The sequence below is a fragment of the Anticarsia gemmatalis genome, chromosome 27 (genome assembly GCF_050436995.1).
Source record: "Anticarsia gemmatalis isolate Benzon Research Colony breed Stoneville strain chromosome 27, ilAntGemm2 primary, whole genome shotgun sequence".
Classification (NCBI taxonomy): Eukaryota; Metazoa; Arthropoda; class Insecta; order Lepidoptera; family Erebidae; genus Anticarsia; species Anticarsia gemmatalis.
Window position 1 is genome coordinate 3,247,463 of NC_134771.1, and position 23,147 is coordinate 3,270,609.

A 23,147-nucleotide genomic window follows, 5' to 3' on the forward strand; every position below is an offset into this window, starting at 1 on the left:
ATGAAAATCTTTCTACAGCTTTCATACATACATTCAAAAGAATACATAACAGTCCAGTATAAAGGAATATTAAGTTGGAGCAAGGAAACCTTTTATCGCAATAAAAGGCTATCGAAATGTACCGATATATCGTAAATCATACGCCTCAAAGACTGTCAAGTTATAGGTCACAAAGACGGAATGGTACACCACAAATCATAATTAAATGTAGACAGCAAGATTCGAAGAAAATAGTTTGCGTTTCTTAGAATATAATTCGCGTAGACTTCATTACGAAAAAACTGAATAAAAGGAGAAAAATCCGGAAACGTGTAGTTAAAGATTCCAGTATATGCATAATTGCATACCGTTCCATATTTTCTAAAATTATTAGAACAGCACTGCACTGCTATTATACCTAGATTTCGTTAAATCAAACCCCAATTTTGAGCTTTTTTACCTAACCGTGACTTCCATTTCGTTTAAAGTCCTTTGCAAATCAAATCCTATCCTAGATTGGTTTTTAATAAAGAGAAGCACGGTTTTACTCGACTCGCTTGCACGCCATATTGACACAACATTATTACGGCTATATATCCCCTATGGGTAAAGCAGAGGTATATTTGCTACGCCATTCACTAGCTGTATTAGGTCCCACGTGAGGGTGAGTATCGCCGTTTGCCGGAGTCCATATTTCCATGGTAATAACAAGTGCTGGGCAGATGATTGGTTTTGAGGGATCTCGCGCAATCTACGGTTATTGATCTCGGACGAAGTATCAAGGAGAACACGTTGTAATTTGTTTTTATTCTTTACATACATAAGTTTGTATATAACAAATACTTTGACAATTGAAATACATTTGGCTCAAGTTAATTTACTTGCTATTGGCCTAATTCTTTGACTCATATTTTTGAATCATTTTTCGTAATATTTCGACATTTTTCTTAATAAAAATTATACTTTAATCGTGAATAATGTAGACTTTTTATTAGCCACGGAACTTTAGAAACGTTAACATTTTGCTAATGAAAGAAACTTTTCATCGTTTTATATTAGCATAGATTCTATGAACGCTTAAAATAGAATTACCCTTTTAGACCTTTTTGGATCGGAGGTTTAATATCAATAGGTATATTGAAAGACTTAGGTGTATTCAACAAGAATATGTATAAATTTAATTCTGGACCGAATACACTTATTTGAAAAAAGGTTGAGTAAAGGAGTGAGAAAAAAAGTAAGCAGTCTCTAAAACAATAGATTTTTTATTTTTATATGAATGATACGCTCGCGCTCGTACGACAGACACTATTAAATAATAACGAATTTAAAACTTCATAACAAGCGACCAGATGCGTCTTATTATGATTCCGTAAGAAATGTGGTATCCCAGTCCGTGGCGAAACATCTGGCCATTTTAAGATCCAAGAATTTAATTTCAAAGTTTCAAAGTATGAATAAGCTTTGTGTTACTTTATGATTCAAAATCCTTATGTAACATCTCGGATGTTATCTAAACTCCGTCATTGTGTTAGGAGTTATACTTTTAATTAAAACGGAGGCAACGTACACCGTACACTGATCGGTAAAAAAGAATTGACAAAATTATCATTCACAGATTATGATATTCTCCACCTACTTACAGTCCTGCAGACTTAAGCCTTCTCTCGTTCACACAGTCTGCCTTTTGATAGTCTGCTCTACGTGTTCGGTAAACATAACAATGTCATCGACCTGTGACGAATCTAGTTCAATCAAAACATACGAGTACGTGCCATTTTTAAACAAAATTTTAAAACCTCTTTAGAAAAATACTAAAATCTTTCAACAAGCATTATTTGAGGTACATATTCGGCCATTTTCCATTACGAGCGGTATTCGTACCCACGTCAAACGATCGCCAAACCCGCCGCCGCCGGCTAACATTCGACAAAGTTGAACAATGTTGATATATTGGCCGTTTAGCAGGTGTAAAACGGTTATGACTCGCATTGTTTCGCTAAAATCTCTTCCGAAACAGTTAAACGATGCATGTATATGTAATGTGTTTGCTTTGTTTAGTGTATACAAGCAAACACTCCTTGTTGATACTTGTTTACTACCATAGGTAATAGATACTTATATATTTTTTGAGTACACAAAACGCACTAACTCAAAAAAGCATATTTGAAGCGTTGATCATTTAGTAACACTAGAATGTAATAGTATTGCATTTAGAACTCGAACACGAATCATCAGCGCGACTAGAGGCTACGACTATGAAGTTATTTTGTTTAGAAAACCAGTCGTAAGTACTTGTACGCATAATAAATCAAAAAAGACGAATAATCACCTCTCGGGTCTGTACCAAACCCCTTACGAACAAGGGGTTAAATTAAACAAAAGCGAGAGAGAACAAATCTGCACACATTGTCTGTTGAAATAACAGGTCCAATACATTATAATCAAATTGTACAACGTCTGCGAGGGCGATGTGAACGAGGTTTTAGTGCACATTGTTTCCGTTAAGCGGTCCTTTCCGAGCCCTTTATGCGATGCTTACGTCACCCGTTCTACATCGCAGCTAGGGAATAGCAATTTCATTTCATTACGGGCCACCAACCTGCTTGGATATTGACAGTCATTTTTGCGATTAAATTTTATGATGTAAGGTTGATACTTAAAAGTAAAACAAAGCTTTGAAGGTGAGTTTGAAGGTCTGCGAGTCCCAAGTTCAATTTCAAGGCTTCTCTTAACTACGTAATAAGTCAAGTCTATCACAAACTAGTTAGTCCTATAGTAATGGTAGATAATAAAATGGATGTGTAAATCTGCGAATGAACGAAAGATATTGATAATTCTGAACACCTGTACGCCTTATTCTCTCGTTGTTGTTTAATACTAAAATGAGTCAAGTTCGTAACATCGAAACGAGTACCAATATCAAATTTTATAGTTGTTATAAAACTTGGACCTCCACCCTTCCTTTAAAAAGCTATTGCGTCACAGCCGGTGTTTTTTCTTTTTATAGAATGTTTTATTGATACGTATCCGGCGTAAGAATAAAATTATAATCCATCTACAGCATTTCTATCCGCCGGGTGAGGTACACGCACGCACCACTGAATACAAATTGAAATATTTATACTTTTTTCTATGTAAACGAATGTCGTATTCAGAAGTCGGACCATTTTTAGAACCACATGTTTTAATTTAGAATTCTTTGTGCTTTTGCAAACAGCTTTATTTTATGCACTGAATACCTGAAACACGAGCTCTTAATTGAAAAATTCCATTAATAAAATGGCGTTGTTTATTTTAAGTCTTCATAAAAATGTTTCAGCAATTTCCGGAGGTAATTTCAGTTATTTTTGAGGAACAATAATTTACCAATTTCACTAGTAAAGCTTTGGAAATGCAGTAAATAACATGCCGAAATTTCGCTCCGAAACGAGAGTGGATACCCTGTTTTAATTACTTTTCAGCCCAACAAACATTTTGAACAAATTAAAAACCAGTGAAGTGTAGTTCGATCGCGCACCGAAGGTTTCGTGCCATTAATTTGGACCGTATTTTGAATACCTATAAAACTGGAGCTTTGACTACTGATTGCATTTGTGCAAAAGAAGTGAAAAAGAAAGATAAGATTCCTTTCTCTTCTTGTTTTTTTTATTTATTTAAGATATTACATACACTCCTTCTAGCATATTAGAATCATTGGTAAGTTTATTTTAAAGAATGTATCATAAATATCGCAAGTCTAATATAATAAATACCACAGGCCTTTGAAGAGTAAGTGACGTGTCTAGAATTTCAGCTAGAAATACCATGAAAGAGGAGCAGATAAATACATAATATACCGCGCTCACATACTCATTTTTAAGACATAACTCAGCCTTCACTCCAGTGCCTTAATGTTTCATATAAAACTCCGCAAAAGCTCACGAAATGAGTAATAACATTACAAAAGTAACGGTCTCACATTTCGAAGCTGACAGACGTATTTTTTACACAATCATATAAAATAAAACAAAGAAAGATGCTTCTCACGTTTTATCATTTGGAGCATTTACTTAATTGAGTGCAAAGTTTGGAAACCGGCCATATAATTTATGTTAATCCTACTGTTTTAAGATTTTAATGATCACTTTGCGTATTTGTTTCAGAAAAGAGATTTTCTCTGCAATTTTGTGTAATCTTTTTACTAGATTACGTAAGAGATATATTTCAATATCGCATTTAGTTGACACTTTTACCAACGACGACTTTGTCTACGAGTCACCTGAACGACTAGCGACTACATCCATAGCCACTTATTTAAACTACTGCACTATTAGTAGTCGTAGACTGGGCGCTAGTCTGCCTACCCCTAAGCCACGCTCATAATATACAGAGCCTAAAGCTTTAACAAATTTACAATCTATGCAAACGAGTACACAGCCGATCCATACATGTACGTATAACACAATGATCGACCTCCCGAATAATCCGTGTGATCCCGAAGGGTTGGGGTAAAATACCCGGCGGCAGAAAGAGGGGATACTTTGTACGAGACGAGCGTATTAAAACCCTAACGCGATATTATAAATTATATCATGTTACCAACATGTGCGGACGCATAGTTTAAGTACCTGTATAAAATGGGCGTTCTATTAAAATTGGCGATGTTTTTTTGGAACAATACAATGGATTGGTTACTCTTTTCTTTATTTTAGGGATATAATAATGAACCATTTTTCCTGTCTGTCTAGGAATTTATGCCTAAACGGAAGACAGTAATTAGGTTAGTTGTTTCCTTGTAAAAACGTAGGTAATGCTTCATTACAAAGATACCTTTGTCATGGCCATACAAAAATAGGTTGGCCAGTTTATTTAATATTTTAACTAGGTACTACATTAGACTGATGACCTTTTATTTAAGTAGGTATGAGCAAATTTTTTTTTTCTTGTGTTGACAATAAGCAAAGCAAAAAATCTGTTGATATAAGCCATAATTAAGTTCTTCCTAGCGTAATTAACAGAGCACGAAGGTTGCATTAATTATTGTCACAGTGTACGCGTATTACAAACTCATTAACGTATCTGAGATGAATGTCGCCGTGTCATTCATTATGGAAACGTTATGATGTAATTAATCACGATTGTTTAGGACCAAAGCTTATTACCGACATGGAATATTTATTACTGAAGCGTGCTTACTTTTTGTGCCAGATACCACCTTTATTTATGTTTCTATATAGGTATGAAACCTCATGTACATTTTCAGACAACTTTTAAATATTATTTATAGGAAAATGTATAGTACAACATAACCAAAGCAAATCTACCTTGTAACTAATCTATACTAATATTATAAAGCTGAAGAGTTTGTTTGTTTGTTTGTTTGATTGTTTGTTTGTTTGTTTGTTTGAACGCGCTAATCTCAGGAACTACTGGTCCGATTTGAAAAATTCTTTCAGTGTGAGATAGTCCATTTATCGAGGAAGGTTATAGGCTATATATCATCACGCTACTACCAATTTGAAAAGAGTACCAGTGAAAAATGTTACAAAAACGGGGGAAATTTTGACCCATTCTCTCTTATGTGACGCAAGCGAAGTTGCGCGGGTCAGCTAGTAACGTAATATAGTCTCAGGCACTTGAACAAGTGACATCGAGTCCTTACTACGTATAGCAGTGGCTAATCATCGAGTTTGCAAGTTAAAGTAGACATACACCGTCAAAATACCAGACACTACATCAAATCCGCTGAAGAATTGACAATAAATCTAACCATGAATAGCTACTGTTGTAAAACAAAATATTGTATGTGTAGTTTCACATCGGGATGAGAGTTCTAAAACACTTTCCCCCATCAAGCCAGACCGTTTCGTTCTAGTGTAAAATTCGTTCGTCGTGTATGCCTGAAGGCAGGCTCTCGTATCCTTGGCAAGCCCTTTGTATCGCACTTCAAGGGTGTCTGTATTTTTCTGAAGGGGTGGTATAAGTGGCACCTATATTCACAAGTTATGTTAGGCTTCAGTCATAATATTGTTATAATTTAGACAGGTGTAAACCAAAATGTGGATGCTCATGAAGAAAAGAAGAAAAATTGATACTAATATTCTGTTAAATACAAACTTTCTGTAAGTAACTTAAGACGTGTGTTCAGTAGTGGTATAAAATGAGACAAAACACACCCAAAATACTTTATCTACAAGTATTTTTCCCGAGATTTGTACTTTAAATCCCCTCGCCACAGAATTTATTTTTAGAACAAAAGTTGTCTTTTTAATTAAAATAAAAATGCCAAGTTCTCCAATATCCGTCCGGTTCCATTAAAAAGTTATTCCGTTAAGTGTTTCCCTGACTTAAAACACTCAAGTCCCGGCTGGTGGGTGCAATGATTGCAGACGCGAGCGCTCTCACTCGTACATACGCTGCGAGTCAGCTGTTTATAGTAACGTATGAGTCAACATTGTAAATTATCTTCATTATACGCTCACTCCGCTGGCCTTTGGACTTACCAACCTGTTATTGTATTGCCATTTCAAGTGTCTTCGCTTTGTAATACTGAGAATTATTTTGCAGGGCTCAAGAGGAATGCGTTTCCTCAATTGATAAGGAAAGATTGTAGTGTTATTGTGTAGTCAGAATGATTGTGTGATATATTAATTAAAGTGATTTGTCGTTTTTGTAACTAGTTTGAATTGCTTTTACAATCACTGACGTATCATGATTATCCTTACAAAGAGAACAACTACGAACGTTTAATCAATTTTTAAGACATAGCAGTACTCTCAATGGTTAAAGAATGTAATCTACGAAAGACAATTTTGCGGGTACATTCCTCTGATTGCAATTCTACAGTAATTCCTCTCCAAACACAAGTATTTGAGCTTAGTTGGAAGAATTAACTAGAATACTGGTATGTTTCCGTCTAAATGTAAAAAGAAAAGTCTTATCTATAGAAAGATAAAAGAAAAAGCTGCGGTCCCCTAGATACACATTACACAATTGCATGTTAAAGGATACTTCCTGCTTGGTCGGTACTGCATAGATTGTTCTATAGCACTGAGTTTGGGTGTAACTATTTATTTGATTTATTTCAACGTTATAATACTATACGTCTAGTGATATAGGAAGTCTTTATCGAGGAAATATTTTTTTTAAAATTACTATGATTACAGAACAGAAAACATAGTAACAACATGTTATCGTACTTATTTCTCACCTTCAACGACCTACTCAAATAAAATACTATAGAATAGCGTAGAAAATAGTTGTTTTACAATCAAACTTCAATATTGAATAGTCCAAGGCCTATTCGTGAAGCCTGCCAAGTGCGTTGGCAGTAAAAAAGTAAAAAGTCACGCCAAGACCCTTGGTGAGTGTGCATGACGCGCCGTGGTGCGTGACGAATCGCGTAACATGGTACAGGATATCACAAAGCGACTTGACTGACCACAACTGAGGTAAGCCAGGTAGCAGACACTTTTAAACCATCTACTATATTCTGGTCGTTACAAACGTGCGAACTACGTCATAATCAAAAGAATCATAGGAATGTAACAATGTGTAAGTGCGAGCGAGAGAATCTGATAAAATGACATGACTTAGTTCGCACGTTTCAAATGGCCCGATAGCTAGATATATTTTATTTCAAGTATATTAGGTAGTACAGCGCTTCGGTCGGAAAAACTTCTACAAATAAGATTACTTTATTTTATCACCCGCAGTTACCTGCTAGCCTCTACTTATACAATTTATTACGCCTTGATTATTTGCACATCTCTGTTAAAAAACGCAGCCCTAGCTAATAAACTCGCACAAATTGTACCGAATACTCTCATATTTGTAAATATTTGTGTCTGGCATACCATCAAAATATTCCAATAAGCCTCCATTCCAACGTTGGTACAGGAATGTACAGGATCCAATGAGTAACATTCCAGTGTCCATTCAAATTGTTGCAATACAGCCCCGATGTCATCAATAGTCATACGAGCGTACGAAAACCACAAAAACGTGTTTGTACGTCGAAAATTAATGCAGCGTACAAACACTACGAAATATTTGGAGAGATATGGAATTCAAAAGTGTAGGTACTCAATTTGCTTACTTTATAAAACCATGAAGCATGTATATTTGGCAAATGTAACGCTTTAGGAAAAAAAATAATGGATCTTCTAGGATACAGATACCTTGAGCCAGAAGATTATAGGCTACCGATGAGGAGCATAGCAAAACTGATAACATTGCATGCCCCCTATCGTTTGAAGTAGCAAAGGAGGGGGTGATACAAAGGATCAAAAGTTGCCGAAGTTTCAGCCGGCTACTAGTCGACACCCCTAAGATAAGATATAAAATGCTTGCTTTATAAACTAAAATATATATAACACCTAATGTTAGCTTTCAAAACAAGTTTATCAAACATTTACAAATAAAAGATAACGAAAACAGTTTCGAAGTCAATATTTATCTGTAATGCCAACTTTATGGACAATTTTTCCGCTAATTCGGAAACGTGCACGATTACTGATATGGCATGCAAATAAATAATGGAAACAACAAGCTTTGCGCACGAATTTCTTTTTGTAGAATTCCATATTGATCAAGCTTATTATGGTAGTACGAGTAATAGATGAGCTATCTTTCTATAGACATTTTTTAAATGTAAATTTAACTCAAATTGTATTCACCCTTAGAACTACTGCAGCTATTTTGATGAAATTTGAACGAGGAATAGCGCATAGCCCTGTCTAGCGCATAGAGTAAAATGCTGGTAAGTACTGCTCCGAAATACGTATTCTAGAGTTTCTCGATTCCATGAGTATAAGTGCCATAATAATGTTATTATGTTCGAACAATTTACACAAACCACGCACGAGTAGTTAGTAAAACTAATTTAGTGTTAATTAAAGAAGAAACCTCAATAGGTCGTAACAATCAAACTCCATTAAAATCCGTCAAGCAATTTCCGAGTGACGTTCACATAAACAAAGAGAGAAATGAAAACACGTTTATTTAGTTTTCACCGCATTTCTAGTTTCAGGCGTCGCTTTTTATACGAAACGTGTAGCAAACAAGTCTTAATCAAATATAAATCCGTGTGTTTGCTAATGTTTTACATCGTAGCCACTAAATCAATATCAAAGAAAGGCGGAGAGGTATGCCAGATGGAAAAAATAAAATACATTTCGTTCTAGTTTAGCCTTCGAAAAACTGATGTAGCAGAAATTTCAAATGGTGGAAATAGTGCAAAGTGAAATTTCAGTGGTGTAAATGACGAAAAACCTATGTTTTTCGTCATTTACACCACTGAAATTTCACTTCACATCACATCTGTCTACACGATTATTTAAAAAATGTAGTCTATACTAAATTTTTTAAATAATCGTGTAGACAGAATTCTGGAAAATGCCCTGTACGTTAATACCTATAAAAACTTTTTAAACAGCGGAAATTTTGCGCAGACACTTAAATAAACAGTAAAAAAAGTGCCAATAAAACATTCAGAGAGACTCTGTATACTTTTTCCTTTTACATTACCTTTATATTAAGAAGATACACGTTTATAATACGTAGATACGTGAGATATGAGTCAACAAGGACAATTTGTGTGGATGTCTCATTGGATCGCGAACCAATTCCGGTCGTATTACGACTGGGGAAATTTAAACGCCATCTTATCACGATTGCTAAATTTATAAAGTTTATGTGTTTAGGCGAAATAAGCTTAAATTTAAAAATGTGTTTCGTAAACAGGAAAATTTGCTATGCAAGTTTTAGTTAGTTAGCAAGATAAGATAGAATAGGTACTTATTTAGCAAAATAGCTCCAGTTTTCCTTGAGGTATATAAACGGAAATGTATAAATACAACCACTTATATACGGGACACGGTAATCTCTGTTTACCAGGCTCAATATCGACCTCCAGACTGCTATTGGGAATTCCCTAACAAACGGCCAAACGCCACTTAAAGGATATTATCATGAGATTTAAAGTATACGTTACATATTTCGTAATTGATGATTCGTATTCTATTTTCCCTTAATTTACCCTCTTTCCTACTCCACTGAAATATGACACCGAGGTCAATGACTCACAAGGCTAATGACCAGACGTAGATATTATTTATAATTACACAAATCAATTACCTGTCTAATTTGGGAACGACTTTCTAACGTGTTTGTGAGTGACAGGTTATTTATTATATTTCGAATATTAATAAATACTGGAAACTTTCAGAATATAATAAAACTAATAGGCTAAGTCATCAATGTGAAGAATTCTAATAAATATGCTTGCTGAAATAGCTAAATTTTAGTAGTAAATAATCATATTTTTTGGTATAAATTCTCGATATCGAAGTTACCTTAGAGGACTGCTTTGACAGCAAGAACATAGTCCCTTTCCTTTCATAATCAACTTTCGTCTTATCCCTATTCCCTACTATGCTAAGGTCAGCATCCAGACAAAAGGAATAATGCTGAATTTCAGTTTCTCATAGGTCGGCTGACATCGGACCTTCACTACCCAAAGAATAACCAATATTATAACAATTTATTTTCTCTCCAGAAAATCTTTTTCGAAAAATATCACCGTTCTGCAATAAAAATCTATTCTTATTTGAAACCCCGGTCACAGAGTTGAGCATACAAGATTTAACATAACTTTCCCGTTGGAAGCAAGTGGCACGAGAAACTTAGCATTGAAGTTTGGCACTCAGTAAATACCTATCGTCGAACTAAGACTGCAATGCAGCTGAAGTGGACCATTTTTGGCCGAAATATGTCGAACCAAGCATTCATAGAGTATATACTTCCCTATAATAATGGCTATAGCGGTATTTATGTTTTTTTGTATGTAATATTCTCAGAAACTGCTAATACGATTCATTATTATAAACTACGTCTGTGTTGGGACAGCGCCGAAATGTCCGATTTGAAATAGACGTGTCGTAGATATTATAAGCCCACATGCAGCGAAATATCTTCAATTAATGTTGAAATAGTCTTGGATCTAATAACCTAGACATTTAACCCCCCACCAATGGCAATAATAGATCTGACACGAATTAATTAGGTCTTGGGCATGATACTCAGCTCTATAGTTCCTCAGTCTATAGCTATACATTTTACGCGAAGGCGAAACTTGCAAAGTATGACTAGTTAGGTACCTGACAACTTAGTTTTAAGTACCTATCCGAAGTTATAGTTTCATATAAGGCAGCCAGGTAACAAAATTCTAAATTTAGCTAGGTAAATGCAGAGATGTTTTTTGTTACCTGGACTAATATTTGGATAAGAGAATTTAACATTGTGCCTAAAATTTACAGGTAACGTCTTGCTCTCACAGTACTTGCAGCCAATGAACTAAGACAGTAGTATCGAATGGGGGAACTTTGCATACGTGATTTGTATATTAGTAAAGTTTCAACGACAACCAATTATTTTGGAAACGACAACATTCCCACATACCTACATATTTTGCAAGTTTTCAACAGACAAACATTTTATTACACGAACTTCGCACAAATTACAACTCCCTAGTATTACTAGAGACTTGTATCTACAACGTGTATACCTCTGTCGGCCCTCGGTAATGTGCAAAAAAGGGTCCGAGCTACGAAGGGTTTATGCAAGGTTGGGTAAGTTTTTTTATGCGTCTGCCTTGTACCTTAATCTCGTTGCTTATTCCGTTTATTACAAAGACAGATGTGTGTAATTAAAGTATCAGGTAGAATATAATTCGGGTTCAGATTTCAGACATGAAGTACCTAGGTATGTAGGACCTATGTTAATTTCACATTTTAAAATGTATAGATTTCGCGAACGTTCTCTCAATGTGAGAATCGAACCCACGATTCCTACAATGGGTAGGTAGATACAATTTTAATACTGATATATTTGCGACTAAATATGTGCAGTAGATTCCTAGTACCTAGATAAGAAAATTGCGATAAAAAATAGCAATAATTTTCAATACATAATCTTGCAAATAATGTATCTTATTTCCAATATTTCAAATAAATAAGGTGTTTAATGCTTCACACAACAAAGTGTTAACAAGATGAGGTCATTTTGTAACAGATGGATGACCTCAAACTGTGAGTACCTTGTCTCATAGAATAAACTTTGTTATAAAAAACTTGTGTTACATTGACATAGGTACTATTAATAAATCAGTTATTCTTAGACATATACAGTATCACTTTATGTTTGCTATTGATAATTCAATCATAAACAAAAGGAAAAATCTAAAAAATAGGAATATTTCCTTACAATATTATGCCTTTTGTTATTTGGAATCCCTATTAATATTACTTTTGTCTGTCTGTTACACTTTCATGTCTTAACTCCTGAACCGATTTTAATGATATTTGGTACACAGATAGACCTGACCTTGATTAAGATCATAGGCTAGAACTTGTATCTAATAATTGAAGAACATAACAATTTGTTAAACAATACTTAGGTGTAGAAGAATATTGGTAACTACATAAGTCAAAATATGGTTTTGAAGTCAGGAGGATATTTACTATACAGCATTTTCCTAAATTTTGATTTAAATAACAATAAATACTCTACTACCTAAATGTTGAGGAAATATTTGAACAACAACTATTAATAATATATAGTAAAAGCTTACCACTTTTGGTAAACAGTCGAAGCGGCAATTTACTTAAGTAATATTGTTTGTAAAAGCATGATACAGATTACCTATATTGCTAAAAGATACCTATAACTTTACTAAAGGTATACCAACCTATTTATAATACCCGAAACAGTTACAGGTTAAATAGTCTGTTCACCATTAATTAAGTGTCTTTGGACTAATTGATCTATAGGGTACACTGCTGTACCACATTACAAAATGTTTAAGTAAGTTCTAGTTCTTAAGTAAATATAATAATAAATAACATATAACTGCAGATAGGTAATAGCCATAACTGGATATAACAAGACTAAAACCTGATACGAACTGAAAATCATTCAAGTCTATGTTAAATCTACCTAAATTAAATTTTAATAAAAATAATTGAGGCAAATCGCATGTCCGAAAGAAGTATAAAATATTTATTGTGATATTAGAATTGTATCCGCACTGCTATGTAGCGGGATATAAAAATTTTCCTTATTGGTACTGATGTCTAACAAAATTAAATCTAGTCAGAGAAACAGTATAAGAAGAATAATAAAAGATATCGTGTTTTAAAACTGAAACAAATAAACTTATAACCAAAGCTCCAAAAGTAAAATAAAAATATCTTATTACCAAAAAATAATTAGGTAGGTACCTATAATGTTACGGAAATTCTATTAATTATCAAAGATTTCAATATTTTGAAATATTAGTTAAAACATATTTGGTTTATCAAATCAAAAATAATAATAATTGTTGAATAACATGTTTGTATCTAAATCACTATTCATCAATCCTATATAGAAAGATTTGAAATAAATATCGATAATTTGAATATTGGCGGTGGTAAAGTGCGCTGTTCTTCAATAAATATTGGTGAATTAATGTATGTAATCATGTAAAACAGTTGATGATAATTTAATAACTGGTGCGACGCTTGCCGGCATGCATTGTTTGTAAACAAATAACATATGACCCGGCGTCCGGCGAATTATCATCTTAACACCACAAAAGATACATAAATCCACCCAAAACATATCAAAATTCCAGCAAAATCCGTCCCCAAATTCAAGAGAAATCCACAATTAAGTATAATGGAGTCACAGTACGTTAAAATCACCATGTGCTCGATTGTCGCGCCAAAATTTGACAATAACTTTTGCTACAAAGTTTCCGTCAATTAGTTTTACGTCGTGTATTTCTCATTCCAGAAAACAAATATTGATACATACTTTGTCACGAAACAAGCCGAATAATAAATATTTTTCGAAAATATTAAATTTCAAGAGAAATATTACCGCCTCTAGCGGCGGGAATAAGAAACATAACGTAATGGCCGACACACAGTAGTTTCCGATGACTTAACATCTAAATGCGCAAAATACTTACGCTTTCCTCCTCTTTTTCCATCCCAGAGGGCATCTGAGGTACTGCACGGTTAATCGCCGAGTAGTCCGGTAAATCCGGAAGCTCCTCGGCGAGATATATGGGCATTGGTTTCGACGCATCCAGGGCCCTCGCCCTAAACGAGAGCTTCGACATTTTGTTGACAGAACAAAACACGCTAGCGTCGACACAAAAATGCACTTATAAAACACTTTATAGCTCCACTAGGAGGTCCCAAGGGACCGTAAACTGAACTTTGCACACTCTAGTTCGTTCCCATGATTAATTTTTGCACGCACTCAGTCACAATTAATGAAAAACAATAACGAAACTTTACATATTGAGCGTACTTTACAGAAAGCCATCATGGCGGCTTTCCGTTTGGCGGACGACCATGACCAACTTCCACCTAGTACGACGTGCGCGGGAAGGAAACACGCGGGACCAATTCCGACAGTTTTTGTACTATTTAAATATTTTGTCACAAATGTATTATTTTTAACGCTAAATTATTTTAAAAAATTAATAAATGAATAAATATAACAAAATTAATAAACAAAATGTTTAAATATGTAGAAAAATGAAAAAAGCATATAAATGATGCTGGATGTTACTTCGCGGACCACAGACTACAGACTTTGAAGAGTACGTTTCGTTCTACGTAAGGTGGAATGCAAAATAACGTTGGAAGGCATTTTACACTATAATATGGTGAAAATAAAATGCTTTTTATTTTTTTTTTAAGAATTACTATAATTTATTTGATTGAAAATGGTGCTTAAATAAGTTTGAATATTTTCCTCATTATGTTTAACCATAGACAAAATATGTTTTAGCGAAGGAAAAATACCATGCAGCCATATTCAAAATGAGGTTATAAATCTATGTAGAATGTAGATAATTAATTTTTGGTTCTTTTTTTCGTAACATATTATTTAAACAATTAATTATGATTACATGCAAAAAAGTCTAATCTGAAACTACCCTCTAAACTTTTTTTAGCTTAGCTTATTTATAATTTAAATTTAAATTAAATTACTTATGTCTGCGGCTCCACATGTCACTTTATTTGATAAAATTGTAGCTTTGATTTAGTCCTGAATAAAACTACAGAAAAAAAAACGGTTCGAACAGCATAGAAAATCATTTTGTTTTTATTAATTTCACTATACTATAAATTCATACGCCGTTTCCTCAGACGATTTATTTTACCTTTAGTATACCAACAGATATTTGACTGTGTTTGTATCGTTTTTTCGCTGTTTTGTTACTGTGATTTTTACAAAACCTTGTAGGAGCTACTTACCACTTGTTAGTATTTCCATTGCGATAATTTTTAATGATCTTGATTACTTGAACTATAAAGGAGCATTATGCGAAACCCACATACTGTAATACTTAAAGCCGAATTTAGCGGGTAGTCGAATAGTTTTATCAACTTCATTAGTGCAATACTGACGGATTAGGCCTAAACTATACTTACTATTCCACCTTCCACACTAACAAAAAAATGGTTCAATAAAACTACAATATACAGAAAGAATGCTTTTATTTTCCATTAAAACTATATATACAACATTATTGGCAGCATCCCTCCCGATGTTTTTCTAAAAAAATAAATCCAGAGCATACATCTTTGGAAAAAAAACTAAATAATAATCGCAGTTTTAAATAAAAAGATTTTAGTCTGTGGTGTCAGACAATTAGTTTAAAAAATTAAAAATCATATCTATGGTTCGTAGAACCTGTTATCAAAAATTGCTAAGTTTAAGCTAACGTTTGATGTGAAATGCATTTTATAAACCTCCGTATTAAAATGTTACTACAAGGAAAATAACAGGGCTTATTCATTTCTGTCAAAAATATTAATAACTCGACCTAGTTTTATAACTCTCAGTTGTTGGCAACCCTACAGAAAGTAAGGGGATCCCCGCACTGTACGACTTTAATAAAACGAAATTTTGCGACCGAATTTGTAAAAGCAATAACCATATTAAAATAATAGTTTAGCGCGAAAAATCATACCAAAATGGCTTGGTACTAACAATAATGTTAAAATAGCATATTTTTACTTTTAAACATTTATATTTAAAGCAAAATAATATGCAAAGATATTCTCAATTACGTGTTTCGCGTAAAAGTCAATTTTAGGGGTTCAAAGTACGCTTACAATAAAAATAAAGGCAACTAAATGTTGCCCGTATGTTGTTATGTGTCATATAGACACGGTGCAACTAATATGATTAGTTAGCGCCCTACTAATTTAGTAACAAATCTGATAGATTTATATACAAGGCGAAGTACAAAATATACTATAATTTGCGAGGAATAGAGGTTACGCTATTATTTTGACAACAGCTTATTTTATTATACTACGCTAACTTGTAAAAGTGAACTTTTCAGTCGAAGAAATTAACTACTAACTTAATAACTTTTGTAATCTTCTTCTTCTTCTTATCGTATGGTTAGTTGTCAACCTAGTGTCAAAGTTGTTCAAGCCGCCCAAAAGCCTTTGACGTGGCTTCACGACTGTAATCTTAATTGACAACAACCGGGACCGACTATTTGCGTGCCCTCCGAAGCACGGACATGCCCAGTTCAAATACCACTATGCGTTCACTCATCTATGGAATAATCACACATTTTTTTAAACGATTTTTATGGCATATAAAATAAAATATTATAAGTAATTTAGCATGAAAAACGATTAAATCAAATGTTGAGTTAGCGTAGTATAAATATCTGCTGTCTATTTGATATTGTAACCAGTTGCCTAAACATTGAAAAGGGGCCTTAAGTTAGTGTAATAAGTAACTTATTACGATGAATAATTTAATATTTAAATTAACTGTTATATTGGTAAAGATAAAAACATTGAACTAGAGTGTAAACTAAGTTATTTGGTAAAATAATTTCAATTTGAAAATATTGGTACGTTTAATTTCGGTAGGTATAAGACCTCGTAAAAATTAAATAAATTGATTTATGAATGAAATGTTCGTGCTCAAATAGTAAAATTTTGGAATAAACTGACTATTATCAAAAAGAATCAATTATGTAAAAGAATTTGATATTTTCTCTCTCTTTTTAATGAATTGATGATATACATATTTTGAAGTAATAATTTGTTGTCGATTTATAAAAGGACATCCGACCAAAGTCGGGTCAAATCTCTTGTATCTTAATCTAAGAGGCGTGATAGCTATACTTTCAATTAGATAATTGTATCATAAATATTATATATTTGGGAATATCTTTAGAATTCGTTTAAATTTTGCTTACGTGTGTATTTAAATGGCGTAAATCGAGTTTGGGTGAACTCATTTTATGAAAACTGAACTCGACCTTAATAAAAAAAAAGTAAGATAAGTTTAAAAAAATATTGTTACCATATCAAAAATTACCTTTCAGTGTTGCAATAAAATTAAATATTTATTCAAATATTTGTGTTAAAGGGATCGTTAACAGACAAAACAAAATATATTAACGCGAAATAATTTATTAAAATAAATAGCATTCGCGTAATATCCAGAAGACATTGTTTATCACATTTACAATACATCTTGACAATCTCATGATCACGATATTAACCTGTTTGGTATAGAGTGCCGACATTAGCGCCATTTAACTTTATGTATCTGAACATAGCAACAAACCACTGAACAGAAGGCAAATTTAAAATACAAAAGTAACACATAGATGCTGTTGTTGTTACATCTCTGTCACTCTCTGCCTACATCTCTTGTATTTATAATTCGTCTTTTATAGAGACTTGCAGCTATGTTCAGATATACAAAGTTAAACAGCACAACTTCAATCTAGTGCGCCAATACATAAAGCGCTTCTAAGTGCTCACGTACGCTTCCAAGCCACAATGCTGTTCAACTAAATGCGTTACAGCCATCTCAAGCAACAATTCTTTTAAAATTTTCTGAAGTTTGTCGACATATTGAACTAAGTTAACATGTTCATGAGTCCACCCAATACTCCTGCTAAACATATTTGTCCTACACGACCAGCATTTTCAAAGAAACCTTCGTATTCTGAGTATTTCTAATTTGTATAAATACTATCATATTGTAAGCTGGTTTTTAATAGTTCATGTCAATTTAACTGTGCTAAAAATCTCTCGTTTTTTGGTCATTGTCTACTTTTAAAACGCTAAGAAATTTGTCTCTATTTATGAAAAAATATTTTATTTTGTTAATATTACTAAGTCGGGAAGGCATTGTTTGGAATATATAATTTTCTATATATTTCAGCTAAATTGACATGAAACTATATGTAATAGAAAGCTGGCTAGCTCAATGTATCGGGTAAGTCTTGCGTTGCAAAAATATTAGTCCAGTTTTAGATATTGAATATGTTATAAGGATTTGTCTACCCTTCAAAATTATAGCAATGTTTTAATTCTGAAATACATAAGACATTTGTAATTAAATGTATATTTGAAAAGAATTAAGATATAACTTTAATTTTTTTCGTTATGACATAAAGTACAATTTAAAGCATGTAATGCTTTATGTATAGAAAAATATATCGCTACTTTTACCAATTGAAAATTGGAAGAACGGATTGGGGAATTTTTAAAGTTTATTTTCACCTAAAACTGGACTAAAATATTACTGTTTCCGTAATAAAATCAACTTACGTATAGACAATACAACAATATATAAGTTTACAACCATTATTCACCTGAATCGAAACATTATTATATCACATTTTTCAAATATTAAGAAACCTGGCCGATTCTTTGCTAATATGTTTTATTATCTTTATACAAAAATTACCATTTTTTCTCATAAATACATTGACTAAAGGAGCGTGTTCAGACAGTGGGTCAACTGCTGCGCGACTGTTGGCCAATAGTCGGCCGATTGCTGGGCAACAATAGAATCAAAATTTCGTACAAAAAACTGCGGCCGTGGAGCAAAAGTGGCGCTTCTATATACTATTTATATAATTATATTGTATCCCTTATTTCCTTGTGTTAATCACGTAGAATATATTATCCTAAATAGGATGCGTGATATAAGATTGTTTTCTCATAGTGCTCATATCCCATACATTTTTTAGCATAGCCCAATTGCACATTATAGCCTAAACATATAGCCCATGCAACCACTAGCCGTTCTGAACACACTCTATCTTTGTTCGTGGCGGTAGTTTTGAAACGTCGTCAGTTTCAAAACGAACTAGGTGCGATGGCTAGCACATTTCAACTAAAATTCATTTTACACAAAATATCTATTTACACTTACAAAATCTAGCCTTAGGAAACAAAATTAACAATTTTTTTTAACAAATCGCTAACGTCTAACTAAATTATTTAAAAAAAATCGAGCTGTTACAGTATCGACGACTTTTTCGCGCGATCGCAACGACTAATCGCAGGTTAAGTTACGTTTTGAGACTTTTGTATGCAACTGCGATTAGTCGTGTTCTTGATCCGCTTATAACCTAACCCTATTTAGAAATACCACAGTAATGGTCATTCGGAACTTTATTTAGCTAACTCCTATATTTATTCAAGGCAAGTATTCAACACTGTACAATTATTTATTTGACTATTATTTAAGAGGAATGGGGGATGGACATATTTGTATAAAATGTATGCTCTTTGACAATAAATGCGAGACAACACAAACTTATAACTATTCGTTGAATTCACTCATCGACGGCATCAGTGAAACAGCAGTCGCACGAAAAAGCCGCGGCAGCAAGTCGCTAGCGTGCAACAGCCCTAAATGATATTTATTTTAAAATTCACAATTGTCTACCTAACAACATCTTAATCTAACTATCCATACCTATACATCGTTTTTTGCTTTTTGATTATTTTTTTTGCAATTCATTCGTCCAATCACTCATCGCTACGTCATAATATTTTTTGTTTTGTATTTTTTTAATATAATATTTAACATCTAATCAGAATTATTCATAAGAATCGTCATATACATCAAGTAAGATTTAATCGTAGTGTGTCGATATCGGTAATATATTATCGGCACTCGACGCGGGTAGTAGTCACATTCGTCGTTCAAACTATTGAACATTTACTTCGGAACATTTACGGTTTTTTGCAAACAACCAATGTGACTACTCTAGCGCCGTACGAAAATCTTGGGCCAGCCAGAAATGGGAAAAAAATACTATAAAAATCTAGACAGGCCCTAATACCTACAAAATATACACTTACAATATAAATTAATTATTGTTTAAAAGAAAAAAAAATCTCACCATTTTACATAAACAACAGTCACTGTCGCCAACTAACCGGTGCGTTGCGGTATGTCAGTTAATTTTACGGTTTTTTAGTCGTGCAACTTCCGGTTCGCTGTCGATATATTTTTTACAGAAAACATTGCACATCAGTGTCGTATATTATATAGAAACAATTTATTATATTGCTGACATATTTGCTATAGTTAAATGCATGATTTATGTATTACAAATAAATTTTAAACTTATATATCCAAAAACGGTCACTTTAATAAAAAAAGGTCCTTTTTTCGAGCAGTTATTTACCAAAAAAAGTGTACCAAGAACTAAAAAATAACTATGATATAAAAATACAACACTGACATCCACATTTTCAAGCCCATTCGTCCCAACAGGGTGGGTGGCGGCGTCAATGGCCGTTTTATTAGTAGCTAGCAACCCCGCACCTAAATCCCGCCGTTATGAAACAGCCGCGGCTCTAACAGTGACGTCACTACCTCATATTAAATATTTACATTAGTGCAAGTAATTTTAATGATAATTTACATTATAGTGATAACGTCGTACAAGACTGTGACGTCACTGTACTGACAAACAACAGAGCCGGGACCGCATTCGGAAAATTAAAAAAAAAATAGAAGAGAAATAAAAAAAAACATAAGTTCGGACGACATCTGGCGGAATTAAACAGAACTACTAAATAACAAACAATAACATACCTTACAAATAGCTATTGTAATTTCAAAGATATAAACCAATGAAATGACAATTCTATTTCAATCATATTTACTCTTTGACCGCCACGGCCGGCTATACTCGACAAATCAGAAAGTGCTCACGACGCCTTCATCGGCAAATGTCGACAAGAATTAGCGTCGTGAGCACATTCTGATTTGTCGACTATAGCCGACCGTGGTCAAAGGTTAAGGTACATTACTCTGCCGTCCTCTAACTATAATGCCGTTATCTACAAAAAAGGCGCGAGAAAAGAAATATTCAATGCTGTTTCCAGATAGTTACGAAGCATCGTTGCACATTTCTTTTCTAGCGCCTTTTTATCGAATATCTCGATTTTTTTTTTGTAGATAACGGCATTATATTTAGAGGACGGCAGTTCTAGTCTCAAGTCATAAATTTATCAAAATACCCGCCAAACACCGTCACTAACTCGTACAGTGAAAATAATAAACCGTAGTTACACTACACTATTGAGGTCCGATAGTTGTCGCTTGGAGGAACGTCGACACACGCAGCGCTACCGCGGGGCGGGGCTGTGAGGTCACTTGCCCACGTGACCGTTCCCCATCGCCTGCTCGACGACCTGCAAACCGTAGGACGTGGTGAGCGCAAAGCCGTGTGTCGTCGTTCCTAATGAGGCTGCAAGGGTCACGCACAGCAATGGGACTTTATACTCGATACTACAAACATGCTCACATCATTTCTGAGGTACGTTTAACGGTAGTTTATCTATTCAATAGCGTTTTTTTAAACGCTTACCCCCGGTTTCTGAGTATATTAAGCGGTAGTTTATCAATTCAATAGCGTTTCGCAATCGCTATTGAATAGATAAACTGCCGCTAAATGTACCTTAGAAACCGGAGATTAATCAGTTCATTTATGCCCGGTTTCTGAGGCACGTTTTATGGTAGTTTATCTATTCAATAACATTTTTTTTGTTTAAATGCTATTGCATAGATAAACTACCGCTAAATGTACCTCAGAAACCGGGGGTTAATCACGTTGTTCGCACGTTTGTAATGACACGAGTATATTTGAAATAAACAAATAATTTACTGTCCGACAATCGCTTTTTTTAAGTACAGATAATTCACAGATTAGATATATTTTTGACACTTATATTTACCCGTATTAAAAGACTAGCATCAACTCAAAAGCGCCGTTTGCAAAAAACCTATTTTAGTAAGTAAAAATGGGTTCTTAAAAACGTGTTTTCAAAGTTGATACCTAGTCTATTAATACGGGTCCAAAGCTGCCTATCAATTTAAAACAAAAGGTATGCCAATACAACTAACAGATTTATATAAACTATTATATATATTAGCACAACTTCGCTATATTAGACAGGCAGCCAAGTTCTATAAACGTGCAAAAATTCATCCAATCTTTTAATATACTAATTCAAAAGCTCATTTGAGAAATGCAAAATAATAAAAAACAAGAAAAATCTCACATTTGTTGATCAATTCACGAATTACTGTACTTATGGGCAAGATTATTTAATCAAATTAACGGACAGTTTGACAAAATTATAGAAAAAAATTAATATCCCACCGCTGTGTGTTTTCATACACATATGCATCTCGGATTTATGTATAATTATATAATAATTCCGAAGTACATAGTGCCTCCCGCCACCAGGGTTTATAAAGCGAGGGGGGAAACCCAGCGATAATGTGCGTTTGCAACCCATAGACCGTTTCAAATCGGACGGTAATTTGAAATAGTCAGCCCCAGGAGGTCACGATATACACAGCTGCGCTCAAGCTATTATTTAGCTGTTACATTAAGACACCAAGATTATGAAAAAAAACATATATTTATTTATACAATGATTTTTGGCTAGTTTTTTCATCAAGCAATAACTTTAATCTATGAATAACTTTGACAATTATGACAGATTGTATAAACATCAGTGTCAAAAATTTCAAAATTATTCTTCGAAAAAAGTTATGTGAAGATGAAAATAATAGCTTGTGAAAATAATATCATCATTGTACAAATAAGAATCATTCAATATTGCCAAGACATTATGATATATTTGTCATCTGGCAAGACATGCAACAATATTTTAGTGTTGCAACACTTTGACATTCTCATACACAAAATAAAATGTACATAAAATGTCATACACAGTCTCTAATTTCATACAAAACAAAAATGCTGAAAATAAACATTATTTTAAACAGAAAATTGGGGAGCTACGAACACAGAA

At 33.6% G+C, this 23,147-nt stretch overlaps 2 protein-coding genes across 5 annotated transcripts in view; both read right to left on the reverse strand.

Moving 5' to 3' along the window:
• Nucleotides 1-14,379, reverse strand: part of E(Pc) (Enhancer of Polycomb) — a 139,566-nt gene extending 125,187 nt beyond the window's left edge. For all 4 annotated transcript variants that reach the window (XM_076132001.1, XM_076131999.1, XM_076132000.1 and 1 more), the window contains exon 1: nucleotides 13,976-14,379. In XM_076132001.1, coding sequence (XP_075988116.1) covers nucleotides 13,976-14,128 — 153 coding nt within the window. In that variant the 5' untranslated portion in view covers nucleotides 14,129-14,379. The remainder of the gene's footprint in view (nucleotides 1-13,975) is intronic.
• A 1,125-nt stretch (nucleotides 14,380-15,504) lies between these two features.
• The window catches only part of CycT (Cyclin T), a 36,417-nt gene continuing 28,774 nt past the window's right edge, over nucleotides 15,505-23,147 (reverse strand). Inside the window, exon 9 of the mRNA XM_076132159.1 lies at nucleotides 15,505-21,515. Within this exon, the coding sequence (XP_075988274.1) occupies nucleotides 21,474-21,515 (42 nt within the window). The 3' untranslated portion in view covers nucleotides 15,505-21,473. The remainder of the gene's footprint in view (nucleotides 21,516-23,147) is intronic.